General features: G+C 43.6%; 1 protein-coding gene across 4 annotated transcripts in view; it reads right to left on the bottom strand.

The window, feature by feature from the left end:
• The window catches only part of LOC121459036 (protein PHTF2), a 91,838-nt gene that overhangs the window by 54,136 nt on the left and 9,844 nt on the right, over positions 1 to 27,858 (bottom strand). For 2 of the 4 annotated variants that reach the window (XM_041668527.1, XM_041668531.1), the window contains exon 2: positions 7,815 to 7,894. In XM_041668527.1, coding sequence (XP_041524461.1) covers positions 7,815 to 7,859 — 45 coding nt within the window. In that variant the 5' untranslated portion in view covers positions 7,860 to 7,894. Of the gene's footprint in view, positions 1 to 7,814; positions 7,895 to 19,947; positions 20,075 to 23,323; positions 23,462 to 27,858 lie in introns of those variants that run through there. The other 2 variants (XM_041668528.1, XM_041668529.1) reach the window with 2 other exon arrangements.

Here is a 27,858-nt window from a genome sequence, read left to right as displayed (position 1 = left end):
TCACCTGCCATTATCTCCTTTACATTTGTAATGGAATAAGACATGTTATTTTAACATGGATCCAAATATCCAAGAAATGTTATTTTGATGGAATCTAGTTACACACAATTTCTGCAACTGGACATGGTTTTTACACAAGGCTAGACATAACTGAAGTTTTCTGTCTCCTATGTGCAAAAATTTTCAAGTCTAATTTGTAACAACTTCCATGCATGTAGTTTAAAGTGAATAATAACAAATATATAGCACAGCCAATTCCTCTACGGTAACGTTTATTTTCTCAACTGGGGTAAACTATCATTTGTAATACATAATGTTTAATTATTTCAAGTCATTTGGAAAACAGAGCCTATAAATACCTAAGTTATTACATCAGTATGGAGATTCTGATAATGTCCTATACGTACAGCAAAGGCGGGGAGCAGTGTTGTGGGTACAGAGGGGAAGCCTACTAGAGTCAAAACATCTTGGGAAACCGTTTGCTTTTGTTTCCCTAGAATACGCAGAATACGTAGCCATTTGGATTTAGAGATTTCAGTTAAGAACACTTGTTGTGCTATTTTATTTAAAGAAATTTATTTGAAATATAACTATTTTTTTTTTTTGAGGCAGGGTTTCTCTGTAGCTTTGGGGGCTGTCCTGGAACTTGCTCTTATAGACCAGGTTGGCCCTAAACTCACAGCGATCCACCTGCCTCTGCCTCCTGAGTGCTGGGAGTAAAGGTGTGCGCCACCACTGCCCATCAAAATACGACTACTTATGGAGCTGTTTAAATGAAACATGACATATGTTGTGGTTTGAATGTGAGCCTCCAATCCATGTGCTGGCATGGAGATCTGCCATGACTCTGGCAACCCAGTGCTGAAACCTAGAGAGGCAGGGCCTGGTAGAAGGTCTCAGATGAGTGGGGACAAGGCCTTCCACAGGGAGCAAACTACTTCTCACTGGAGGATGGACTGACCCCAGGAGGGGAGATGATTACAAAGAGCAAGGCTGGCTCCTGACTCTCCGGCTTCTTGTCTGCCTGCCTCACCTCCTTCTCCCCAAACTCCCATCAGGCAGGCTGTGACAGGGTAGCCAGCATCCTACTAGACAGGAGCGTCCTCCCATCAGGAAGGCTGTGATGGGGTAGCCAGCATCCTACTAGACAGGAGCGTCCTCCCATCAGGAAGGCTGTGACAGGGTAGCCAGCATCCTACTAGACAGGAGCGTCCTCCCATCAGGAAGGCTGTGACAGGGTAGCCAGCATCCTACTAGACAGGAGCGTCCTCCCATCAGGAAGGCTGTGACAGGGTAGCCAGCATCCTTACTATACAGGAGCGTCCTCCCATCAGGAAGGCTGTGACAGGGTAGCCAGCATCCTACTAGACAGGAGCATCCTCCCATCAGGCAGGCTGTGACAGGGTAGCCAGCATCCTACTAGACAGGAGCGTCCTCCCATCAGGAAGGCTGTGACAGGGTAGCCAGCATCCTTACTATACAGGAGCATCCTCCCATCAGGCAGGCTGTGACGGGGTAGCCAGCATCCTACTAGACAGGAGCATCCTCCCATCAGGAAGGCTGTGACAGGGTAGCCAGCATCCTACTAGACAGGAGCATCCTCCCATCAGGCAGACTGTGACGGGGTAGCCAGCATCCTACTAGACAGGAGCATCCTCCCATCAGGCAGGCTGTGACGGGGTAGCCAGCATCCTACTAGACAGGAGCGTCCTCCCATCAGGCAGGTTGTGACAGGGTAGCCAGCATCCTACTAGACAGGAGCGTCCTCCCATCAGGCAGGCTGTGACGGGGTAGCCAGCATCCTACTAGACAGGAGCGTCCTCCCATCAGGAAGGCTGTGACAGGGTAGCCAGCATCCTACTAGACAGGAGCGTCCTCCCATCAGGAAGGCTGTGACAGGGTAGCCAGCATCCTTACTATACAGGAGCATCCTCCCATCAGGCAGGCTGTGACGGGGTAGCCAGCATCCTACTAGACAGGAGCATCCTCCCATCAGGAAGGCTGTGACAGGGTAGCCAGCATCCTACTAGACAGGAGCATCCTCCCATCAGGCAGGCTGTGACGGGGTAGCCAGCATCCTACTAGACAGGAGCATCCTCCCATCAGGCAGGCTGTGACGGGGTAGCCAGCATCCTACTAGACAGGAGCATCCTCCCATCAGGCAGGCTGTGACAGGGTAGCCAGCATCCTACTAGACAGGAGCGTCCTCCCATCAGGCAGGCTGTGACGGGGTAGCCAGCATCCTACTAGACAGGAGCATCCTCCCATCAGGAAGGCTGTGACAGGGTAGCCAGCATCCTACTAGACAGGAGCATCCTCCCATCAGGAAGGCTGTGACAGGGTAGCCAGCATCCTACTAGACAGGAGCGTCCTCCCATCAGGAAGGCTGTGACGGGGTAGCCAGCATCCTACTAGACAGGAGCATCCTCCCATCAGGAAGGCTGTGACAGGGTAGCCAGCATCCTACTAGACAGGAGCATCCTCCCATAAGGAAGGCTGTGACAGGGTAGCCAGCATCCTACTAGACAGGAGCATCCTCCCATCAGGCAGGCTGTGACGGGGTAGCCAGCATCCTACTAGACAGGAGCATCCTCCCATCAGGCAGGCTGTGACGGGGTAGCCAGCATCCTACTAGACAGGAGCATCCTCCCATCAGGCAGGCTGTGATGGGGTAGCCAGCATCCGTACTAGACAGGAGCGTCCTCCCATCAGGCAGGCTGTGATGGGGTAGCCAGCATCCATACTAAACAGGAGCGTCCTCCCATCAGGCAGGCTGTGACAGGGTAGCCAGCATCCTACTAGACAGGAGCATCCTCCCATCAGGCAGGCTGTGACAGGGTAGCCAGCATCCTTACTATACAGGAGCGTCCTCCCATCAGGCAGGCTGTGACAGGGTAGCCAGCATCCTACTAGACAGGAGCGTCCTCCCATCAGGCAGGCTGTGACGGGTAGCCAGCATCCTACTAGACAGGAGCGTCCTCCCATCAGGCAGGCTGTGACAGGGTAGCCAGCATCCTTACCAGACAGGAGCAGGTGCTGGTGTTGTGCTCCCGCCTTCTAGAGCTCTGAGTTGAACAAGCTTCTTCACAGTATACATAGCTCAGTCTTGGCTATTTTGTAGAAATTTAAAAAGCGGCCTAAGACAGATGCCATAGAACAGATCTGTGTCCCAGGTCTATACAGCTGCACAACCGTCTCCACATTTTAACTAAGAAACCTTCCTTACCATAACGACTCTCGAAACTCACTTGTAGTTACTGCTCACTCCTACTTCCGGCACGGACCGCTTAGTCAATCCTTGTCTGTAGATTTGCATACTTGTCTCTCATTTGCAATTCATATTAGATATGAAATTACAGCATAGGTCTTAGTGTGCTGTCTAGAGCTTCATCCATGTTGGAACATGTTGAGGACTCTGCTCTTTCGTGTTGCCATTACAAAATGCTGCTTTCCTAGGAGGTGCTGCCTTCGAAGCTAACGACAACAGTAATTTACAGCAGAAAACATTTCAAACTACTTGTTTAGATAAAGAATTAAGCAACTACACCATCTACTTGAAATATATTCACTTTAAATGCTGAGATTTGTTTTTAATCAGATTCTTATGAATAACTGTTATTATTTTGTATTCATAATTACAACTTCATGTTCAATTTTTTTTACTTTTGCATATAAAAGACTCCCTGCCATCCTGAAGGTTATGTTACATAGGTTGGAGAGAGTGTGTCTGCTAACATGGCCATGTGCACCCATAGCATGTTATTAAATAGGGAGCACCGGGATGACTTGCTGCCCGAGAGTAACGTAGAGAGTTCTACTAACGCTGTGAGTTCCTTCAACAGGAATTCACCAATTTAGTAAAACACAAAACAAAAAGACACATGCACAGAAGAACTGAGCAGAAGTTTTACTGATTCAGGCTGTAAATAAATATTCACTTCATTATACTCAGAAACTATCTGCAATTATAACACACAGTAATCCTAAAACTTAACCATTATTTTACTTTTTACAGGATCCTATAGAAATAACATTGTCCTCATGCCAGCTGGAAGTTAATTTTAAAAAAACAATGTCCCTTCTCCCAACAAAGTTTGTCCTCAGGACTAGGGACATTATCAGGGATTGGTTAGAAGTGGTAGAGGGTTGGGGTGGAAATGAAGTAGGCTCAGAAATCTCTCTTGAAAAAAAAAGGGGGGGAATTGATGGGATGGTATAATAGGTAGATTAGTGTGAGCTTACTCATACTAATAATAATAGTAATAGTGAAATTATTCATGAGATATTATTTATAGGCAATTTACATTGACATAGATTCTTCTGTATTGAAACAAATTAAAATTATATTTGTTATATTGAATATACTCCTATTTCTGTTTATATTATTTGTACACCTATGCAAAATAATTTTCTCAAATTGTATGCATGCATGTTTCTACCTCTGCTTAAGACATTTTGTATACTGATACAATTTTAAGATATATTTATCATATTGCATTATACATATCTACCTCTGATCAAAATACTTATACATTCTTTACATTTTGAGGTCATTTTCCTAATTTGCTGTACATTTGTTTAAAGATTATTTAATTTTTTAATATAAAGACTTAGTCTTTAAGTATATAGATACTAAGAACTACAGTCATCCATGTTTGTCACACTTATAGTTAGACTAAATCAGGTTCTTTAGATGCATAGAGACTGTATTCCACATAGACAGGTAATCTTTATACACTTCAAAGAACTGTAGAATATGGCATTTAAATAACTTAAGAGTTTGTTGACATTAGACACTACTGCTCCAAGTGGAGTGTCTATTCCCAAGAGAATGTTGGACACCAAAGACACTCCACTTGGAGCTTGTTTTCCTCTTGGCAAAACTGGCCTTTGGGCAAGGAACTGCCCCTGCCTCGACCACTGACAAAATGCATGGTGTCCAGACTGGACAAGTAGGATTCAAGCAAAAAGACTGCCAGATCTTGCCAAGACAGGGTAAGATAGTTTTTCAAATTTTCCTGCCTCTGAAAATGGTCTTTCAGATATTCTAGGCCTTAGCCAAAGTTGGTTGCCCCAATGCTGCACATGAGACGTTGGGTGATTGCCCAGGTCATTTCTTGTTCCTTTTGGTAGTTGCTTGATTGTACTTCCTATTTACTCAAGTAATACTGCCCTTCTTAGGTCTTGGATGGGGTTGAAGCCTAGATATGCAGAATTATTTTTCTCATGACTTTGCCAAGACATTTTTACTATAAGACTTAGACTCCTTATGATAGGATGATTATTGAAACATTGCGTATATGTTTTTTGTTTGATGTTGATCAAGCGGGTTGTAAATCTAATTTTTATGTATGTTTTTGTCTCATCTTTTTCCCTGTACAATACTTGATATTTGTTCTTACTGTATATAGTTTTTTTATTAGGCTTAGAGCTCTCTTATTTAGACAAAAGGGGGAGGTACTGTGGGAACTCCTTCAGCCAATGGCCTTTACAATACCGGCCCACTTTGGGAGTGGTCTTATGTACCATAAATGCAGACAAAACGAGTGTGGGGTCTCTTGGCTGCTGGATTCAGTTCCAGTTCCCAGCACATGCAGAGGCCTGCAGATTGCTACCCTTTCTATGAGTTTATCCCTAAATAAATAAACAAACCTTTCTATACTCCATTCTGGGCTATTCTAGATCTCTTTTGTACACCAACACCTAGGGACTATGGACAATGAAATTTTCTAGTCAAGTTAAAACTCTTCCAACAGTGAGAAAAGTCTTGAGTTGAAAACCCAACTTATCCCAGTTCTCTAGAGAAAAAGAAGTGTCCAGGTTGGCCTCCATAACGCACATATGTTCTGTGTGGTAGAGGAACGCCAACTCTAGAGACGCTCAGAAGAAAAAAGCAGCAGACACACACATCTGGTGGTTCTCTGGATCTGGGATTCAGTCAACACTGGGGTAAGTCTAACCCTTCTGCATGTTTTACCTTTAAGCCAATACAATGTCCCCCTCTCAAAATAATTTGCGTTGCATTAGTTTTACCAAAAAAGCTTAAACTGACACAAGAAAGATCATGTAAAAGATAAACAGCAATCATTTGGGGACTTGACAACGGAGACTAATTTGTTTGTTTGTTTGGGTTTTTTGATTTTGTTTTTCAAGACAGGGTTTCTCTGTAGCTTTGGTGCTTGTCATGGAACTCGCTCTTGTAGACCAGGCTGGCCTCAAACTCACAGAGATCTGCCTGCCTCTGCCTCCCAAGTGCTGGGATTAAAGGTGTGCGCCACCACCGCCCAGTTGAGACTTAACGTTCTTAACCATCTGTATGGTGCTCTACAAGGGACCACTCTGAATCTCCCTATAATCACACTTACATACACACAGGAAACAGTGCCTTGTACACACACAAGGCACATTTACACATCCTGACTTAACTAAGAAAGGAGAAGATTTAAAGTTCCCAACTACTTATAATTAACACCAGATGTCAGTCAAGTTCATGTTACTTAGAGTAGTTTAAGTTAATAGATGAATCCTCCTCTTGACTAACATTAAAAGCCACAGAGCATTCATCTGCTGGACTTGGGATGGCTTAGTAGTTAAAAGTGTATGCTGAGTTTGCAGAACCAAAGCTGGGTTCCTAGTACCCGCATCAAGTCACTGAAAATATGTAAATGTGGATTTGCTTAATTTCCTACTTCTGGTTTCTGTGAGAATTTTATGTTTAAACTGATGAGAGCTTTAAAAGCAAAGGAGAAGCTAACCCAGAACCAGAGAGTGCACTGAATTTACATGTCAGCGTCAGTGCTTCCCATGAAGACCTCTGTATGGAAATGTGATACTACTATACACGCGTCTATCTGTGCAATACGTCACCATGAATCAACCAACATATCCCCAAAACAGACTGCACTCTCAGATTTGTCTCATCTTTAAGATGTTTTAATTATCACATCACCAATTCAAAAAATTTAAAATGTGACTGGTTTTCTTCACACACAAAAGGCTTAAATATATAATTATATGTTTAACAAAAAAAATTGAAGACTAATGCATCATCGTTTTTAAGGAGTGTAAATGTGGCTAAATGGTTGAATATTTGCCTTATAAGTACAAAGCAATAATGGGTTCAATAATGGGTATTCCCAAGAATCAAAAGAAATGTTTTAATGTGTAATAACAAATATAATTCACCAAAAAAACTAAAAAAATAAAAAACTAGGGCTTACAAAAAAGTAAGTTCATATATATATATATATATATATATATATATATATTATGTGTACAATATTCTGTTTGTGTGTATGCCCGCAGGCCAGATGACAGCACCAGACCCCATTACAAATGGTTATGAGCCACCACGTGGTTGCTGGGAATTGAACTCAGAACCTTTGGAAGAGCAGGCAATGCCCTTAACCTCTGAGCCATCTCTCTAGCCCCAAAAAAGTAAGTTCTAACAAACAAGCTTTTAGTTTTAAAAAAAGCAATAAATTTGGAATATTGTTATATAATTCTACTTATACATATAACCCTGGAGAGTTGACATAGTTCATAACTGGCAGTGATTAATCTAGCTACTTTGCTCTCTTAGGGCAAAAATTAGAGGCCAATTAGTATAAGCACCATTTTTCTAATTTACTTAAGGAAAATATAAAGAAAACGAAATTCACAGTAACATAATCCTCCTCTTTCAGTTAAAATCCCCAAAACCTATTTAGTCTTTACTTTAGGCAGTAGCTGGCTTAAATCGATAGCATAAAATACATACCAATTTGTGGAATTCAAACGCTTAAAAAAATGAAAAGCTCTGACCATCAACTCACCTTCTTTTGATACCAGACTATAGCATCTGTGACTTTGGACGCCATTTATTCCACTGAGATTACACAGTCGTCATTTTAAGCTGTACAGAGAGAAAACATGGAAATGACTTTATTCCCACTCTCCAGGAGTTAACAGCACACAGAGCACTCTGGCTATTTGTAAAACACCCTCCCCACGCCTGTTTCAGCAACACATCCTCTCGAGTAAACAAAAACCACATGTCATGATAAAGAAGTTGCTTTCGGATGGATATAGTAATTAACTATTCTTAGAAAAATAAATCTTTTAAATAAATTTCAGAATATTTCTGGCTATGCTGGAAATTTTATCCTTATAAACTAATATATAATAGAAACTAACAGGTCAGTTTTTCTCTGGTTCCTGTCAAGAAGCTGGTGTCAATTACTGTTGCTAACACATGGCTTGAGAGAAATGACAGAATTTGGAATCGTGTATTTTTATAATAAACAAAATCAAACTCACATCAACAAGACAAGCAGATTAAATGTTAAGTCAGTTTTAGGAACAGAAATAGTAAGAACATGTCAGATATCACAGTTTGAGGATAATGAGAAATTTACCATCTACCTTACAGTCACCTCAGACAGACAGTTTACCATCTACCTTACAGTCACCTCAGACAGTTTACCATCTACCTTACCGTCACCTCAGACAGTTTACCATCTACCTTACCGTCACCTCAGACAGCAGTTTCACAGCCCTACAACGATTTTCAGACCGACAGCGGTTAACACCAAGATACTTTCCTGGTCATAAGAGAGCAATGCTAAAGATACCACCTCTGACTATGTGGTAAGACAACAGATTCTGGGCAGAGCACTCACTACAACCCAGCATCCTCAAAGACAACCACCACCACCCCAGCACTTCTGGGAAATCAGTGAGAAAGTGCCCTACCTAGCCCATCCTACCACGTGCAGCAGACCCACAGCTGGAGAAATGCTAGCTAGCCTGTCAGGGTAATCACAACATCACAAATGTCACATGCCACTCTTGGGAGCACGCAGGCTTCTTGAAGATGTCAGGATTCAAATATAACAAAACTATTAGTTCAAATGTGAGGTAATAACCTCTAATGTTTAAAGCACAATTTACTTAATGCTTGTATTCTTGACAGCTGCACACAAAATTATTCATTTCCTTTCCTAATGAATCAATGATTACATTTACACTGGGCAAATCCAGGCAAAGTCTATTTTGAAATTATTGTCAAATCACCAAACATATGGAAAGAGGGCTCACAAAACCAAGGGATCTGATTCAAATACTGGCTCCAACATCCACTATTTAATACTGGAAAAGTTGATTAAGTTCTTTAAACCATGTTTCCCTTCATGTATAAAGGAGGAATTAGCCATTACAAATGATACACATAAGATACCTATCACAGAACTCAACAGACAGTACATGCCAATTTTATGAACTTTTCTACTTAAAAATTCTTAAATCTATTAAGAAGAAAATACTTAACGCTTCCTTTTGTGTGGAAAACAATTGAGTAAAAGAATAACAATAGCTGCCTGATTATCGTAAGATCACAACGTCTCAACTGCATACATGAGATTCAGAGATGCACAAGTTCCCTCTGAAGTTACGTTCATTTCTCTCACCACACAAACTTCTCACACATAAGTAACAACACTGAGGGCCAGCAGGAGGCTCGGCTGCCAGGGACATCAACCTGAGCCCCAGGGTCCACACAATGGAAGGAGAGGATGGATTCTGATGTCAACATGTGCGCCATGCTACACACATGCCCACACGCAATAAATAAATAAACATAAATAATAACCGGAGCCCCAGGGTCCACACGATGGAAGGAGAGGATGGATTCTGATGTCAACATGTGCGCCATGCCACACAACATGACCACAAGCAATAAATAAATAAACAAACAGAAATAATAAAGACAGTATTTAAACAAAACCAAGGGAAAATCCTTAGTATAAATGAGGACAACGTCTGCCTTGAATAAGATTTACAGAGTCAATCTCGCTTCCTGAAGCAAGGACCTCACGTTTTATTTTTATTTTTTTTTAAATTTATTTATTTATTAAGGATTTCTGCCTCCTCCCCGCCACTGCCTCCCATTTCCCTCCCCCTCCCCTGATCAAGTCCCCCTCCCTCATCTGCTCAAAGAGCAATCAGGGTTCCCTGACCTGTGGGAAGCCCAAGGACCGCCCACCTCTATTCAGGTCTAGTAAGGTGAGCATCCAAACTGCCTAGGCTCCCCCAAAGCCAATATGTGCAGTAGGATCAAAAACCCACTGCGGTTGTTCTTGAGTTCTCAGTATTTTTCATTGTGGAGAAAGGGGTACATTCACCCATTGCTGGTGGGAATGCAAACTTGTGCAACCACTCTGGAAAGCAGTGTGGCAGTTTCTCAGGAAATTCGGGATCAATCTACCCCTGGATCCAGCAATACCACTCTTGGGAATATACCCAAGAGAGGCCCTACCATACAACAAAAGTATATGCTCTACTATGTTCATAGCAGCATTGTTTGTAATAGCCAGAACCTGGAAACAACCTAGATGCCCTTCAACGGAAGAATGGATGAAGAAAGTATGGAATATATACATATTAGAGTATTACTCAGCAGTAAAAAACAAGGACTTCTTGAATTTTGCATACAAATGGACCTCACGTTTTATTCACTGGCGCTGAGTGTGTCCACGCACGGCACTGTTCGTGGGCGGGAGCCTACCTTCTCATGGGTGTGAACTAGAACTCAGGATGCCAGGCTTGTGTGCCAGCGGCTAGCCCGGCTCCAGCACTTCAGCAATAACCTTCCCATGACATTGAGGGGCTCAGGCCAATTCTTCACACAGGTCTGCCACACACTGAGACAGACTTCTGAATCAGACTTCTGACAAAGCACCCTCAACGACAAATGAATTTCAGACAAGTGAAACTTAGCAAAAGCAAAAAGACAACAGATGTCAAATTAGTAAACAAAAGTAATTAATACATAACAAATGATTTTCTGGGCAATTAAAGCATTTCCAGTGTTGATTCTATAACAGTCCAAGCTTATAGCTTATCATCTCTATTGTAACTGTTCGCGTTAAATAAAGTTTTGCTAATGATAAACTATATTCAAATGAATATACATGGGGCTAAAGAGAGACAGACTGATGGACGGGGAGTAGTAAAAGACTTACTGGACACCCTGAATAGAGACTCTGAAGCCTGTGTGGACGGGCTACATGTGTGTTCACACGCATACTAGAGGTCAACATCACGTATCTTCCTTGATCTTTTCTCTACTTATTTCTTTAAATACTGATTTATCTTCATGTTATGTGTATGAGTGTTTTGCTGGCTTGTACGTATGTGCACTGTGTGAGTGCCTAACGGCCACTGAGCCAGAAGAGGGGGCCATAGCCTAGAAAATGGCACTTGCTTTTATTTTTCAGGTTTTTTTTTTTTTTTTTGCTTTTGTTCGTTCTGTTTTCAGAGACAGCAGCTCTCTTGCCCTGGGTGTCCTGGAACTCAATAGGTAGAGCAGATGTTGAACTCACAGAGCTCCACCCCTCTGCCTCCCGAGTGCTGGAACTAAAGATGTTACCGCGATTCCTGTGGAACTGGGAATTAGCCACAGCTGTAAGCCACCACGTGCGCACTGAGAGCACCTGGGACGGTGCTCCTAATCACCGAGCCACCTCTCCACTTTGTTTTTGAGACTGTCTCTCAGTGAGCCTGAAATGCGCCCACTGGCCGGCCAGCCCCAAGCACTGGAGTTACAGAAATGCTCCTCCACGCGCAGCAGTAACATGGGTGCTGGGTTTACTCTCAGCTCCTCACGCTCGTGTGGCAAGTGCCGTTTCTCTGTCTGCCAGATGTTCTCCAATCAACTACAAGGATGGGTGTTACAGTAAGAATAAAAGCTACAGGGTTAACCGTAGGTAGACATTTCAGCTTTGCTATGGACAGTCTGTGCTAATTCTCGGTGATATGAGCTTAATCACCACATCTATCAAAATATCTGAAACTGTTCTTTAATGAGTAAACCTTCACATTTATGGGGCCAAAGGTTAGCTCGCAGCGAGAGAAGACGACTATAGAAGGGAAAGTGGGTGAAGGGTGCTTTTACTATCAACCTAATAATGACCAGGAGGAATATTCTTTGCACAGGTCTATGTTTTTAAAAAGCCGGATTTTTAACTACTCTCTGTGCTTCAAATCTCCATGAACTATTAATAAACACAATGTATTTTCCTCATTATTCCTGAACCAAGTCATGTTCTAGCATGCCTCACTGGGCTCAGAGAATAATTATTCCCACCTGACACTCTGTGCCTTTTATTCCCATTCTGGGCTTTTCTCCATTCATCATCTTCCTCCAAAATAAAGTCTTTCTACTGAGTGTTCACCCATTAGAAATAAATAAAGCGGGGGAGTTTGTCTCTCTGTTCACACCGAGGAGGAAGTGTGGCAACTAACATACAAACAACATAGCCGTACAGGTCACCTGACTTAAGGTAAACCCTTGGGAAAAGGGGGCCATGCTCTTCCTGGCATCTCCCTGGGCACCTATCACTGCCATGGCTGCAGAGGAGGGCTGGAGAAATGCCAATGACCAAGTGCGCACCGGGAGGGTTCTACATCAGATGGCACTGAGCCCTGTCTCCTCTTCAGTTACCAAGCTCTCTGCACCTGAGCTTGTCACCAGCGCTAACCCTGCAGCCCACAAAATAACAGACTAAACCAACAGCTCCAACCGTGTATGACTTTACTAACACACTAAAACTACTAGACCAATCTCCTTTAACTACGTGAGACTCAGTGTGGCACAAGATGGAATGTGTTCTGAAGACAATGTCCTGTAAATCTGCTCGGGTCCTGTGATCTCACCATCCTACCTTTTCTGTAACCTTTATCGCTCCCGTCTGTGTTGAGTGCACTGCCTGACTCTAACCTATCAGTCAACAGTGCCACACAATCCTCTCCCCTCCTCTCCTTTCCCCTCCCCTCCCCTCTCCACAATGTCATGTTTCTAAGCTTTTTTGCCTCAACACCAAAATTAGTATTTCCTCTTCCCAAAACAGAACCTCGTAAGCCGTCTCCTAATTCTACTTTACCCACAAATTTCCCCCCTCATCCCTCCACTCAAGACTTTCAAATGATCTTTGTCTGTGCTTCTATTACATGTTCACTTTTTCTGCACGTACTTATCTACCTATGACCCCAACCCCAGGCTTAAATATGTTGAGAAAAGTCCAGTGCCTTTAAGGAACCTAGGGCACAATGGTTCTTAACTCCTCTTCTGCTGCCACCGGCAACAGTTCCTCATGTGGTGACCTCCAACCATAAAACTGTTTTCTTGCTACTTCATAACTCTAATCTTGTTCTGTTATGAATCGTAGTGTAATGTCTGATATGTGACCCTTGTGAAAGGGTGGTTTGACCCCAGTGGAATCAAGGTTTAGGCCACTACCATACCAGCTCTTTGACTATATTAAACACAAGGGTTTATAAAGAAATTTAGAAGTTACCAACCGAAGCACCATCACAAATGAATGTGGACGAGACTCGAAACTGACTCATAGACCCCCCAAGGTGGACACAAGCACACACCTTTTAACATTAAAAGATATAAAATATAACAACTATGCCTGATTTACTGACATATAACTTAACCCACCAAAACAGGATAATCTGCAGACCTAAAAGGTGCAATAAAATGACTTGAACTAGAACCTCCCAAGCCTAGTCTAACTCCTCCCCTGCATGCTACACCTAACAGTTACCTCTGAAAAGACTAGTAAAACTAAAACCTCCCAAGCCTAGTCTAACTCCTCCCCTGCATGCTACACCTAAACAGTTACCTCTGAAAAGACTAGTAAACTAAAACCTCCCAAGCCTAGTCTAACTCCTCCCCTGCATGCTACACCTAACAGTTACCTCTGAAAAGACTAGTAAATACTAAGGCTCAAACACTTTTCTTCACCTTGGTTCTGAGGCTGGGGAAAGAAATAAAACACACGTTGACAGAAGGAATAAGGTGTGAGCACTATGGAATTCACTGGTGTGGTCTAGAAGTTGTTACAATTTCATTAACATTTCCATGGGAACCTCCATCAGCCAACGGCCTTTGGTCGGCTGGACCAGGTTGGGGCGTGACTTTTGGGGGCCCAGAGAAAGCCAGCTGACTCTCTTCTTCCCACACTCCACACCTTGAGGCTGGACCCCGTTCCTTTAATAAAGGAACACCTTAGAACACTCTTTCCGGAGTCAGCTTGGATTATTTGACTCGCGTTCCCCCCCACAGGTTCAGCTTCAATGTTTGTATGTTTTCACCTAGAATGAAGAGATCACATAGAAAGGTTGTAGAAAATACACTGTATGCTAAAAACTGCTCCAATTTTGGAATAGAAAATGAAATTAAAAAGTGATCTGAGAAACAGCTATCCATTCCATTCTCTATTTTGACAGTTCAAAAAAAGAAATGTTTAATTTTTAATTTCCGGAATGGAAGCAATGCAAAGTAGAGGATAACACCCATTCTAAGGGGAATCACGGGCAAGCGTGAACTCAGAGTAACAAAAACACCTGTGCTAGAGACAGCACTGTGGCACACCTTTAATTCCAACACCCCGCACACAGGTGGATCTCTGTGAGCTGAGGCCATCCTGGTCTACCAGACAGTCGAAACCCTATCTGGGTTTGGGGGTGGGGACTAACAAAATACTCAGACCTTTTCAAATTTTTCTTTATTATTGATTCATTCAGTGTACAGGAGTATTCTGTGTGCACGTGCTCTGTGGTGGTCTGAATGTAACTGGCCCCATAACCTCACAGGGAGTAGCACTATTATGAAGTATGGCTGTCCTGGAGTAGGTGTGACCTTGTTGGAGGACGCACGCCACTGTGGGACCGGGCTTTGAGGTTTCCTATGCCCGGGATACCAAGCAGTGTCTCAGCTGACTTCCTGTTGCCTACAAGATGTAGGATTCTCAGCTATTTCTCTAGGACCACATCAGTTTGCCTGTATCCACGCTTCCTGCAATGGTAATGGACCGAACCTCTCAAACGGTAAGGGAGCCCTCAGTTAAATGTTTTCCTTGTGAGAGTGGCCATAGTCATGATGTCTTCGCAGCACAGAAACCCGCTAAGACGTGCGCCATGTGTGTTGGGGATATTAGTTTAAGGTGTGGTGCTTTTGTGTATGCTGCCTTTGTTTAACTCTGTGAAGCTGTGATTCTTTGCCTGTCTAAAACACTTAATAAAGAGCTGAATGGCCAAGGGCAAGGCAGGAGCAAGGATAGGCAGGGCTGGCAGACAGAGTGTAAACAGAGGGAGAAACAAGGAGGAGGAGGAGCAAGGGGCCACCCGTGGAGTAAGGGTGAAAGTAAGACACGTGGAAGGAAAAAGCCCAGAGGCAAAAGGTAAACAGAAAAGCTGGCAAGAAACAAGCCAAGCTAAGGCCAGGCAATTATAACAAAGAATAAGATTCCTTGTGTGATTTGTGTGGGAGCTGGGTAGCGGATCCCTCAAAAACTCCAAAGAGCAGAACATCACACTACATGCATGTGGTCCAGGAGAGAACTTTGGAACCCTGGAACCAGAGTTACAGACAGCTGTGAGCTGCCAGGTAGTGCTGGGAACTGCATTCAGGTTCCCCGAAAAAGCTCTGAACGGCCGAGCCATCTTGCCATCCCGACAGCTGCGGTTCTATTATTACTCCGTTGGGCTTCCAGATGGGCCAGGAAAAGAGTTTACAGGTCCTTGAGAGTTAACTTTTTCTATTTTAGGCTTTCTGAATTTCAGCCTGTTCTCAAAAAACCCCGACTAGTCTTAGAATTCTTTGCTGTATTTTATTTCCAAGGCCTGGAAAGTCCTCCAAATACCCAATCACAATATGTGCGACTAAGTCTTTGTGTTTTGGTGGATGTGATACTTGGAAAACTCAACTATGGAGTATGATCCACTCAAGTGGTTTTACTACCGATTCACCCACAAGAAAGCATCAGCCAAGCTTGACCCAAATATACATATGATCTTATTGTCACCAACAGAAACATAACTAGGCTGGGTAGTAGTGGCGCACACCTTTAATCCAAGCACTCCAAAGGGAGAGGCAGGTGGATCTCTGTGTGTTCGAAGCCAGCCTGGTCTACAGAGTGAGTTCCAGGAGAGTCAGGGATACAAAGAAACCCTGTCTCAAAATGAGAAAGAGAGAAAGAAAGAGAGAGAGAGAGAGAGAGAGAGAGAGAGAGAGAAGCATTCCATGTAATTTATCCAATCAACCAAACTTCTTTTACTTGATTTTATCTAAACATTAAAAATTACTAACTATGCATCGTCATCAAAATGTCTGGATAAACAATCTAGAGTAGAACATAGCATCCTCAGATATTAAATAATAGGATTAGATTAAAAGTGGGAGGGATGTAAGGTGGGTGAAGATAAGGAGCAAGTATTCAATAATTTTGAAAAGAACATTTCTAGGTAAATAAAGTGCTAGAAGGGAAAGAAGGGATACTGTTGGGGTGCCCAGGTTTTAGAGACTGCTAAAGCTAAGGACTAAGGACGGTTATAATCAAGAAGCGAAAAAAGACTGTGAGAAAGAAGTGGGAATAAGAAGGGAAGTGAATGAGAAGCAGCTGAAGGTGCTTTAAAAATGTAAACCACGGTCCTAAAAACCTGAGGGTACAGACAAAAGCCAAACCCACCACGATGAATCCATGCAAGGACGGAAATGAACAGACAGAAAGGAAAATACCAGTGGGGCGCGTTCCCGCACAGCTGTGGTGAACTGAAAGGTGGCGTCCTCAGACCCTGTGGCTCTAGCCAGTTCTAGGTGGCACTGTGGGGAGGGGGGCTCGTGAGGGCCACCAACCTCACAGCCTCACTGTTCCTGGGCTTCTGGGCATGAAAAATTAGTCTAAGGTGCGTTACTTTTGTTTATGCTGTGGAGCACTTGTTTAATGATGTAAAGGTGGCATCTGTTTAACTCTGTAAAGCTGTGTTACTCTGCCTGTCTAAAGCACCTTTATTGATTCATTCAGTGTACAGGAGTATTCTGTGTGCACGTGCTCTGTGGTGGTCTGAATGTAACTGGCCCCATAACCTCACAGGAAGTGGCGCTATTATGAAGTAAGTATGGCTTTGCTGGTCTAATAAAGAGCTGAACCACCAACAGCAAGGCAGGAGGAAGGACAGGCGGAGCCGGCAGGCAGGGGGTAGTAGGAGGAGAATGTAGGAGGGAGGAGCAAGAGAACAGGGAGAGGAGGGTGTCAGCAGCCAGCCAGCCACAGAGTAAGAGAGAAAGTAAGATACACATACACAGAAGAAGAGAAAAAAGCCCAAAGGCAAACGGTAGACGAGATAATTCAAGAAAAGCCAGTTAGAAACAAGTCAGGTTAAGGTCTGATCTTCACAAGTAGCAAGACTGGTGTGTGCGTTACTTGGGAGCTGGGTGGCGGGCTCCCGAGAGTAAAAGAGCAAACTTCGGAGTCGTTTCCTGCACATGCCCTAACCTCTCTAAACTTTAGATTTGGAATGGTCTCCTGCCTGGACTCCTGGACTCGGGAACCCTCACCGTCTGCCTCCTGGTAGCTGGCACTACAGGCGCAGCTCATGTACTTAATCCTTACCCTGGCCCATATCCACTAAGGTCTGAGGATGGTCCATGTTCACCCTGCAGCAGTTACTGAGTCAGAGGACCTCTGTTGCCTGCCCCACGCTGACCTCAAGCTGGAGTGGTCTCCACACCTAATCCCCTCGGGAAAGCGGTCAGAGATGATAGCATGTGCCTGCAACCCCGGAGTGGAGAACTAGGCTCTGGACCACACGTGAATACTGCAAATACTTCAACTGATAGAACACAGCTGCTGTGGGGGGAAAGGCAAGCAAAGGAAACACTAAATATGTAATTCTAACACAGACAAACATGAAAAACCAAGACAACATGATTCCTTTAAAAATAATTAATTCTATCGTAATGACACCCAGTGATGGTGAGTTAAGTATAATCCTTGACAAGAAACTCAAAATAATTATTAAAGTACATTCAAACAAGTCCAAAAATAAACCCTAAGGTTTCCTTTACATTTTTAAACAAACTGAAGAAAGATATTGTAAGGTATGAATTTAATAATTTTAATAATAAATTTAAAAAGCAGATATAAATATTGAAAGAATCTGACATGCTGGAAATGAGGAAAATACTAAGGAAAAACCCTCCAAATCTCACTGATAGAACAGACCAAGAAAAGAACAGGATACCTCAGTTTGAAGACAAGGTAGAGGAATAAGACAAACGTGATCATCGGAAAAGACCGAATCTGTGGGGAGGCATAGGAGAATCCATTTCCAAAGGCAAAGAAGGCATCTCTAAAAAAGAATTATGACAGAAAACTTCCCAGAGTTAGGGAAGGAGATATCAGTCCACATACAGGAAGCATGCGGTACCCCAACCGACAGAGCAGGAAAAGAACCCCTGTCACCTGCCATCACTGCCAGGCTAAATACACACAGCAGAACGTATTCTGCAGGCAGCAAGGAAGGCACTGCGTGACCAAACAATGCCAGCCCAGAGCTGCTCCAGCAAAGCTGTCTGTCACAACCAGAGGAAAAATAAAAGCTCTCCATGACAAAAATAGCCTAAAGGAATTTATGACCACTAAGCCAGCTCTACGGAACATACTTGAAGGAATTCTCAAGCTGAGAAAGAAAACAAAGCCGCCCGTGAAGCCAAAGGAAAGAATAAACCACACTACGTTAATAGTTAAGAAAAGAAGAAGAAACCAAACACGACAAAAATCAACAAAATGGCAGGAACCGATGCACACCTTTCAACAGTAACAATCTAGTGGTCTCAATGTCCCAATGCACACCTTTCAACAGTAACAATCTAGTGGTCTCAATGTCCCAATGCACACCTTTCAACAGTAACAATCTAGTGGTCTCAATGTCCCAATGCACACCTTTCAACAGTAACAATCTAGTGGTCTCAATGTCCCAATGCACACCTTTCAACAGTAACAATCTAGTGGTCTCAATGTCCCAATGCACACCTTTCAACAGTAACAATTTAGTGGTCTCAATGTCCAATGCACACCTTTCAACAGTAACAATCTAGTGGTCTCAATAGGTCTAGATCAAAAAGCATGAACCGTCTACTTGCTGCCTCCAGGAAACAAACCTTACCACAAAAGCAAAACCCAACAAAAACCACTATTTTAGCATAATGGATGAAACGTTATTCCAAGTAAAATAAGCTCGGAAAAGAGCAGGTGTTGGTGTTCCAGCATTAGGGACAAACCAAGGGCGTCCAGTTTCTTCCTCCACTCATATTCAGCGTCGCTACACCAAAAATACATCCCAATTATGCAAATAGAGATACAAACAGGAAAAGAATTTCTATTTGTGAATGACATGATTCTACACATAAGAGACCCTAGAGACTCCCACCAGAAAACTGTGAGAACTGATAGGCGATTTCTGCAACATGTCAAAAAGCAAATTTAACACAGGAAAAAAAAAAAAAACAGATCTCCTACACACCAATCAATGACAACTGAAAATTAAAGCTGTATGAAAGCCCACTACTTTGTAAACTAATTTAAAAATAGTTTTTTTTTTTTTAAGGGCGTTTAAACACAAGTACCCTGCACAGGTAGATAACATTTCCCCCTAGAAGATACGGGTTGTTTTTGATTATTATTATTATTTTTTTTTTTTTGGAGCGGGGGAGCCTGTCCTGGAACTAGCTTTGTAGCCCAGGCTGGCCTTGAGCTCACAGAGATCCGCCTGCCTCTGCCTCCCAAGAGCTGGGATTAAAGGCGTGCGCCATCACCGCCCAGCAGACATGAGTTATTAAATTAAAATTTCAATGCCAGGCATGGGATACCTAACTATGAATATTACTAGTAAGGAAGCCCCGCAGCCCTTCCACCCTCCACTCCCCACCCCCAAACAGCAAACACTACTGTTTTTATCCACTCTTGGCTGCCACCATAACTAGATGCTAAGATCTCTTGTTGAAGACACAACACACCTCGGCTGCCAGACAGGGAAGAATGTTCCAGCAGCTTATGGGCGAAGCTGCCTCCCCGTTTTGAAATGTCTAAAACGGAGGGGGCTATTCTGAGATCTACTTACTCTGACAGTCAATCGGTTCTCTCAAACAGTACCTGCCGGCCCCACAGAGCTTAGACCACGTTGGTTTCTGCGCTTGGATATGCACACCGTAAACACAAACTTCACTTTGAGAACGGCTTACTGATTTTAGTCTACTTTCCTATAATCCAAAGACAAACAAAAGAGAGCGCTAACGTCTAGGTGCCGCAATCCTGGGGTCACGAGGGCCCCGTGCGGGGCGGCAGTCAGGAGGCAGCCCGCCCTCACCAGCCCTGGCTCCAGCCCTGCTCTGACTCTGCGGAGTGCAGCATTTCCGGGCAGGGTCATCTCAAGAGCGATCCCTGACTATGCGGCTGCCTACCGGCCTCTCAGGATGCTTCTCTGTGACTCCGCGTTTATCTCGCTTCGAGCAGGTGACCAGGATTAGCGCCTTTCCCTGTATTTCACTTTTCTTGCTCACTACTTTTTTTAGACATTTAGCACAGAGTTGTAGTCTTCATCTGGTACCTCAGTCTGTCTCTCCACCCAACCCCAGTCTGTCTCAGCCTCTCACCATCTTCCCACATCCATTCCCCCCTTTTTCATTTACTGGAAGAAAAGTCTGTGATCTTATTCAATTACTTAGGAACTCCTACATTCACTGTTTGACTTTTTTCATTTTTGCTTCTGAGGTAGAGCTCATGTTCCAGGCTGCTCCTAAATTTACTAGGAAGTGAGGATGACCTTGAACTTCTGTTGGGCCACCTCCTCCAGATGCTGGGATTACAGGTATACTCCCCCGTACTATCTGTGTGAGGATGAGGCTCTTCCCCAGATGAGATGTCCTCTCCAGCCCAACTGTATTTGCTTTTCAGCCTCTTTTTTCTTCAATAAATAAACTCAGTATTTTATACTAAAACAACTAAAAAGTAAAGTCTAACATTGGAAGACGGAACTATAAACTGGCAGCAGCTGTGCTTTTAACTTCCGTCGTCTCTAACAGAAGGAAGTGAAAGACACGGTTTCCATCCTTCCTATAAACTCAAGATATTAAACAGCAGCACTACAAAACTGGGAATTAGTCTCCCAAGAAAGCATCTCCAAAGCCTCGGCTGTTTTTCCTAGCCCTCAGTACTGTGCACTCAGTCTCCAAGGTGGGAGCCCTAGAGTCTATCTTCCAGCCCCCCTGCTCTCGTCCCCCCCCCCCATGTCTGACACAGGAACAGTCAGTAAGCAGGAAGGCGACTCACCACACAGCCAGCCATTCCCACACCTCCCCGGCCCACTCCACACAACTGGTGCGTGCCCGGTGTTTCTCACTCCCCACTACTCAGACCCATTCCTTATTTCATTTCAGTACTTAAAAACACTGATTTCATTCCTTTAAAACAGGTAATCATTTCCCAGTGCCTAAAAGAAAAAGAGAAATGCTTATCTGGCTACAAACAGAAGGTCTTCCTTTCACAAACTGGCTGTAGATTTACTGCATCCACACAGGAAAACCCGTGTCCTCCTCTGGCCTCTTGTGCATGCACATCCAACTACCCGTGCTTCTGACTGCACACACACCTAACACACATGTAAGGTGCTTGCTTCTACCCCTAACAGGCCATCTCCTTCCACAGCGTTTCCCTCCTCCTTACTTCACATTCACTTGGCCCAGATTATCCACTACAGAATTTCACCTGTGAAAACCAATGCTCAACAAAGTTCAAATAACTGTATTACTACAAGAGTGATTTGTATGAAAATACATGTGTGTATGTGTGTTAGTGTATGTTGTATGTGAGCACATGTATATGGCTATGTATATCTGTGCATGCACAAGAGGCCAGAGGAGGACACGGGTTTTCCTGTTCTGTCACTCTCTTATTCCTCGAGAAGGGTCTTACTAACCCTCACTACAGGTCCCAGAGTAGCGTCACACCCGGCCACTTAGAGAGGGACTGGTGTCTGGACTCAGGCTTCATTCTTACACAGCAAGCACGCTTATCCGCAAAGCAATCTTCCCCACTAACGTAAGAATAAGATTTAAATATTTCAAACTTTAGGAGAAAAGATGGCAAACTAAACATGGGCATCAACTTCATTCCCTTATAAAGCATCTGAAGTCAAAGCAGGGTCATAAAGCACAAGGACAGAGATCACTAAAATGAACTCTGGAAAAAGCTCGGCGAAGTGACGCACACTTGACCGAGGCAAGGAGCGGCCGGCGAAGGCCGAGGGACACCGTGGCAGGGAATGCGGGGAGGGCCACCTTTACAAAGCCTGCTGGACACGGCCAACGTCAGAACATCTCCGAAGGCACAGACATATCTCCCCAGAGCTGCGAAGACAGCCAGAGCCTTTCCCGTTTGGTTGCCTTCCTCTAAAATAAATCTAGGCCATTCCTCGAATCGGGTTGATCAATAAAGCAATTATTTCGTCTCAAGAATGTCTCGTCATCTGAAGAATAGTGGAGTTGGCTCTTTCTTTCTTCAGAACTGAGAAATGAACTCAGGGCTCAGTAGAGTGAATTCCAGCCCTCTTTATTATTTTTCTGTAACAAGATCCCATAAACCTCACACTTGCAATGTGTCAGAGGAGGTCTCCCAAACGGCTGGCGCTGTAGCTACAATTCCCACATTGTAAATCCATATTCAGCTTCACGATTTCTTTCAGGCCATCCCCGCATATATATATCATATCCATTTAACTGTGTCCGCTGGGCAGACCTAGCAGCAGTGATTCCTCAGTAGCAATGAGATCTCTAAACCCATTTCACATTCCCTATATAAATACTTGTCTCCAGGGCCGGGACAACCAGTACAGAGCGATCCTAGAATATCTTGCTGACTTATAAAATAAGAAAATGTGCCAAGACTCACAGGAACTTTGGCACAGAAATTATCCATCAATGAGTCCATACTAACACTGAGTATCAAAGAGAAGTTTTACTTTATTATAAGGATTCCGGTCAGGCAAGGGGGACCTGACCACTTCAGGTTGAGCCCTGGTACCCAGAGAGTGAAAGGAAAGGACCCACTCTCATGGGTTATCTCCTGACTTCCCCATGTACACCATTCTCCTAATATACAAGATACACACACAAATGCAATTTAAATTTTTAAGCCCTTATTAAATTTTAGTAAACATAAATCAGAATTAGAAAAAACTTCTGATGACCATTTTTAAATAGTGTAATGACAGAAGAATAACTTATTAAAATCAACAAGTAACTACACAATCTCAGAATGAAACACGGACTGGCTGTGCAGGATGGAGTAGAAGAGGAAAGGCTGTGAAGGCGGAGAGAGTCATGCCGGGGTGTCAGTAACAGCTGGGTTTGATAAAGAGATCAGTGTACAAGTGTGAAACTGTCAAAGAATAGACAAAGGATATTCCAAGGGAAAAAAAAAAAAAAACAAGGGAAAACCACCTTAGTACGGGATGTGGCAGCACACACCAGTCGTCTCTGCTCTGCAGGCGCTAAGGGGGAGGCTTCCCAGTGACAGCACAGCCTGGGTCACCTGGGGAGGTCAGGAAGCCTGAGGACATAGGAAGGCCCTGCCAGTCTCTGAAAAAGAAACAACAACAAACAAAGTGGAGCTGTGATGGAGAAACCCAGCTGAGCTCCTCAACCAAATAATCAGAAATATTATTACAGCATTCGATTCTTCATATGCTGAGAGAGAGAACAGAATCACGTCTGAGGTATTCCTGCCCCAAGAATCCCGATTATAAACATGAAGAAGCATCAGCCGAGCTAATACAGGAAGATGTTCGACAAAATAACGGCCTCGAAGCTTTAAAAGCATCAATCACGAGATACAAATATAGATCCGAGAACTATTCTGTTGTTTAAAGGAAACCAGAGACGTGCCAATCAAACGTCACAAGATCCTGGACCTTCGTTTGTTCTAAAGCGTGTTTATACACTAGCAAACAGTAGTGTAAGAATGCTGGTTTACAGACTGTACACTAGCAAACAGTAGTGTAAGAACGCTGGCTTACAGACTGTACACTAGCAAACAGTAGTGTAAGAACGCTGGTTTACAGACTGCACACTAGCAAACAGTAGTGTAAGAACGCTGGTTTACAGACTGTACACTAGCAAACAGCAGTGTAAGAACCCTAGTTTACAGACTGTACACTAGCAAACAGTAGTGTAAGAACGCTGGTTTACAGACTGTACACTAGCAAACAGTAGTGTAAGAACGCTGGTTTACAGACTGTACACTAGCAAACAGTAGTGTAAGAACGCTGGCTTACAGACTGCACACTAGCAAACAGGAGTGTAAGAACGCTGGTTTACAGACTGTACACTAGCAAACAGCAGTGTAAGAACCCTAGTTTACAGACTGTACACTAGCAAACAGTAGTGTAAGAACGCTGGTTTACAGACTGTACACTAGCAAACAGTAGTGTAAGAACGCTGGTTTACAGACTGCACACTAGCAAACAGTAGTGTAAGAACGCTGGCTTACAGACTGCACACTAGCAAACAGTAGTGTAAGAACGCTGGTTTACAGACGCTGATCATCTCACTCTGCCTGTTGAAGGTAAGAGCTTGGATGCAGACTCCTGGGAAGACAGACTGCTCTGATGGATATGCATAGTACGTAAATCAAGAAAGTAGCTATATTAACACGCAAAAGGTGATATAGAAAGATACAAAATAGGCTATCTAAAATTCAAACTGAGGGAAGAAAAGAAATAAAAATGTGGTTGTCATATTAGTATGTTTTCTTGTTCTCTAGTTCATTCCTATTCTGTGATAATGTTCAAGTGTTATTACTTCAAAATAGAAAATTATAATCAAAATTGTTTTTATAAGCCTCAGCAACCACAAAAGAAGTCTACAATGGAAAAAAAAACAATAAACAAGGAATCAAAATACTGTAGTTGACTAAATACTGTCGCCATAAAAGAAAACAGTAAGAGAAGCAAAAGATACTGCAATAAAACTAGAAAAAGGCACACGGCGGTCTCTAAACAGCAGGGAAGACCTTCCCTAGTGATTATCTGAGTGAGGTGGGTTAGATTCCCCAGGTATACACACACACAGTAACTAAGTGATTGACAACAAACAAGACCCAATGTACGCTGCCTCCAGGACCTCCCTTCGCCTGTAGAGGGAAAGAGACTGGAGTGAGATATAGATGGGACCCTAAAAAGCCCGGGCAGCAGGCTTCTCTTAGGGGACTGGGAAGGGAGAGCTGAAGGAGGTTGGTACGAGAGGTCAATCCAGAGGAAGCAACAGCAGTTCTGAGTACAGACAGCGAATGGTGACTGAGCAGTGAGTGACTGGCCGGAAGGGAGAAAAGGCTGCAGAAGCCCGTTCTCACCAGTGCGCAGGTCGTCAAAGGAGACCCACAGTCCATTCAACATCAGTCCAATGCATAGGCTCCTCACTAGAACGAACATTCTCTGCACAAATCAAATGACAGGCCCTAACAGCCACGACAGCACTTTTCAAAACCCGAAGTCAGAGCCAGCGAGAGGCTGAGAGTTAAGGGACTTGTGGCCAAGCCTGAGAACTCAAGTCCAAACCCAGGAGGCAGTACACAAAGAACTGACTCCTGCAGGTTGTCTCTGCCTGTACACGTGCTCCACACGCATACACGCACGCACGCACGCACACACACGCACACACACACACACACACACACATAAAAAAATTAATCCGAAGACATACTGAGTATTCTTTTTTTTTCAGTTTTTGTATTGATATTTATTGAGCTCTACATTTTTCTCTGCTCCCCTCCCTGCCTCTCCCCTCCCTCCTTAAACCTCCCCCAAGGTCCCCATGCTCCCAATTTACTCAGGAGATCCTGTCTTTTTCTACTTTCTACTTCCCACGTAGATTAGATCCATGTAAGTCTCTCTTAGTGTCCGCATTGTTGTCTAAGTTCTCTGGGCTTGTGGTTTGTAGGCTGGCTTTCTTTGCTTTATGTTTAAAAACCATCTATGAGTGAGCACATGTGATAATTGTGCACACGAGGCTTTAAAAAAAAGGCATTATGAATAAAGGGGGAAGTGATTTAGGAGAAAAGAATATATATGTAGCTCTGCGTGTGCATGTGCGAGTGTATAAAACACTAGGAAGAAAGGAAACGGGGATAAAGAAATGCAGTAAGCTGGGGACACGGCTGTTATGACGTGGCCGACACCGTGCCCTGGTCTGACACACAGCACCTCAGAAAGGAAATTGCGCTGTGGAGTGGAGAGTGGCCCAGCAGTTCAGAGCAAGTACTGTGTTTGCTGAAGACCCGAGTTCAATTCCCAGCTTCCAGCACTAGGGAAGCAAGGGCAGTCAGGGCTACACAGAGAGACCCTATCTCAATAAAAACAAGAGCAAGTAAGATGGTAGATTTCAAACCAACAACATCACAACCATAAATGAAAATGGTCCAAATTAAACAGAAGAAATAATAAAGTGAATTTAAAATGCAAGCCAGCGTTAAGATGCTACCGCCAGGACCTCACTTAGACACATAAATCTCTGGGCCTGGTGTGTGATCGCCAGCCAATCTAACCAACAAAAGAAACACTGTCTCAAAAAACAGGGTGGAAAAGTTATTGAGAAAAGCACCTGACAAGGACCTCTGGCGTCCGCACAACGTGTATACATACACAAGCATATATACATAAATACGCAAATTAATAAGTAAAATCTAAAACTTTAAACAATAAGTTGGGCATGATGGCACACGCCTTTGATCCCAACACTAGGGAGGCAGAGGCAGGAAGATCTCTGATCAAGGCCAACCTGGTCCACAGAGCAAATTCCAGGACAGCCAGGGCTACACAGAGAAACTCTGTCTTGAGAAAAATGAGATAAATCAAAAACCAAAAATAATTACAATAATATTCTACACTAATAGTAATCAAAAGAAACTCACAGGCCATAGAGAGTAGATTTCAGACCAAAGTACATCATCAGAAATAAGGAGAGACCCTAACTCTACCTCTAATTGGAGAAAGGAATCCAATTCATTCAGAGATCATGAAACTTAAAATATATGAAAGCATACAGCAGCAGAGCTTCAAAATGCATTGGGCAATGACTGAAAGAAGTGCTGGAAAACCAAGTAGTCCACAATGAAAGATTTCAACACCACTGAAGACTAAGTACAAGAATAAAGACAAAACCCAAACGGTAGTAAAGAGTTAACGCTGGCAACCAACTTGGCTTCACTCGCTGTCCACAACTCCACCCAGGATTCTTTACAAGAGCACGTGAATCATGTAAACCAGAACCATGCCAGTGTAGTGGCACACGCCTGTAATCTCAGCACTTGCGAAGAGAGTAAGAAGGATTACCACAAGTTCCAGACCACTCAGCACTACAAAATGAGACTTCGAAAACAAAATTAATCCACCACGGACAGACAGACAGGATCATGCTGAGGGTTAATAAAATGTCTTACTAAAATTAAACTGGGGCCAGCAGGATGACTCAGCAGGTAACAGCGCTCGCCACCAAGCCTGACAACCTGAGTTGACCCCAGGAACTCACACGGTAGGAGACAAGCAAATCCTATAGCTATCCTGGCTCACGCACAGTGTCCGTTCCTGCCTGTGGACATCCCACGTGCATTCGTGTGCAAGCACAAACACAGACAACACACACAAAATAAACGATTAAAAATCTTAATAAAAAACAGTAAACAAAGATGTAAGATACCAAAATCTGTAGGCTCAAATTACCAACAGTATCTAGAGAAGGTGATGAACAGTTCTTTAAAAAAGATGAAACTAAATGGCCAATAAACATGAAAAATTGTTCTGTTTCACTAGCCATCAAATCAAAGCCACACTGAGATCCCACCTTGTTCCCGTCAGAATGTCAGCTGTGAGGAAAACAAGAACAGCAAATGCTGGTTTGGGCACACAGAAGGGACTTGTGGCCAAGGGTGGAGACGCACATGGTCTCATCACTGGAAGTCGGTGTGGAGGGCTCCTAAGAAT

The sequence above is a fragment of the Microtus oregoni genome, unplaced genomic scaffold, assembly GCF_018167655.1.
Source record: "Microtus oregoni isolate MIOR12 unplaced genomic scaffold, Mior012 000018F_ref0000195, whole genome shotgun sequence".
In the NCBI taxonomy this organism is placed as follows: domain Eukaryota; kingdom Metazoa; phylum Chordata; class Mammalia; order Rodentia; family Cricetidae; genus Microtus; species Microtus oregoni.
This window is presented reverse-complemented; position numbering and strand designations above follow the sequence as displayed.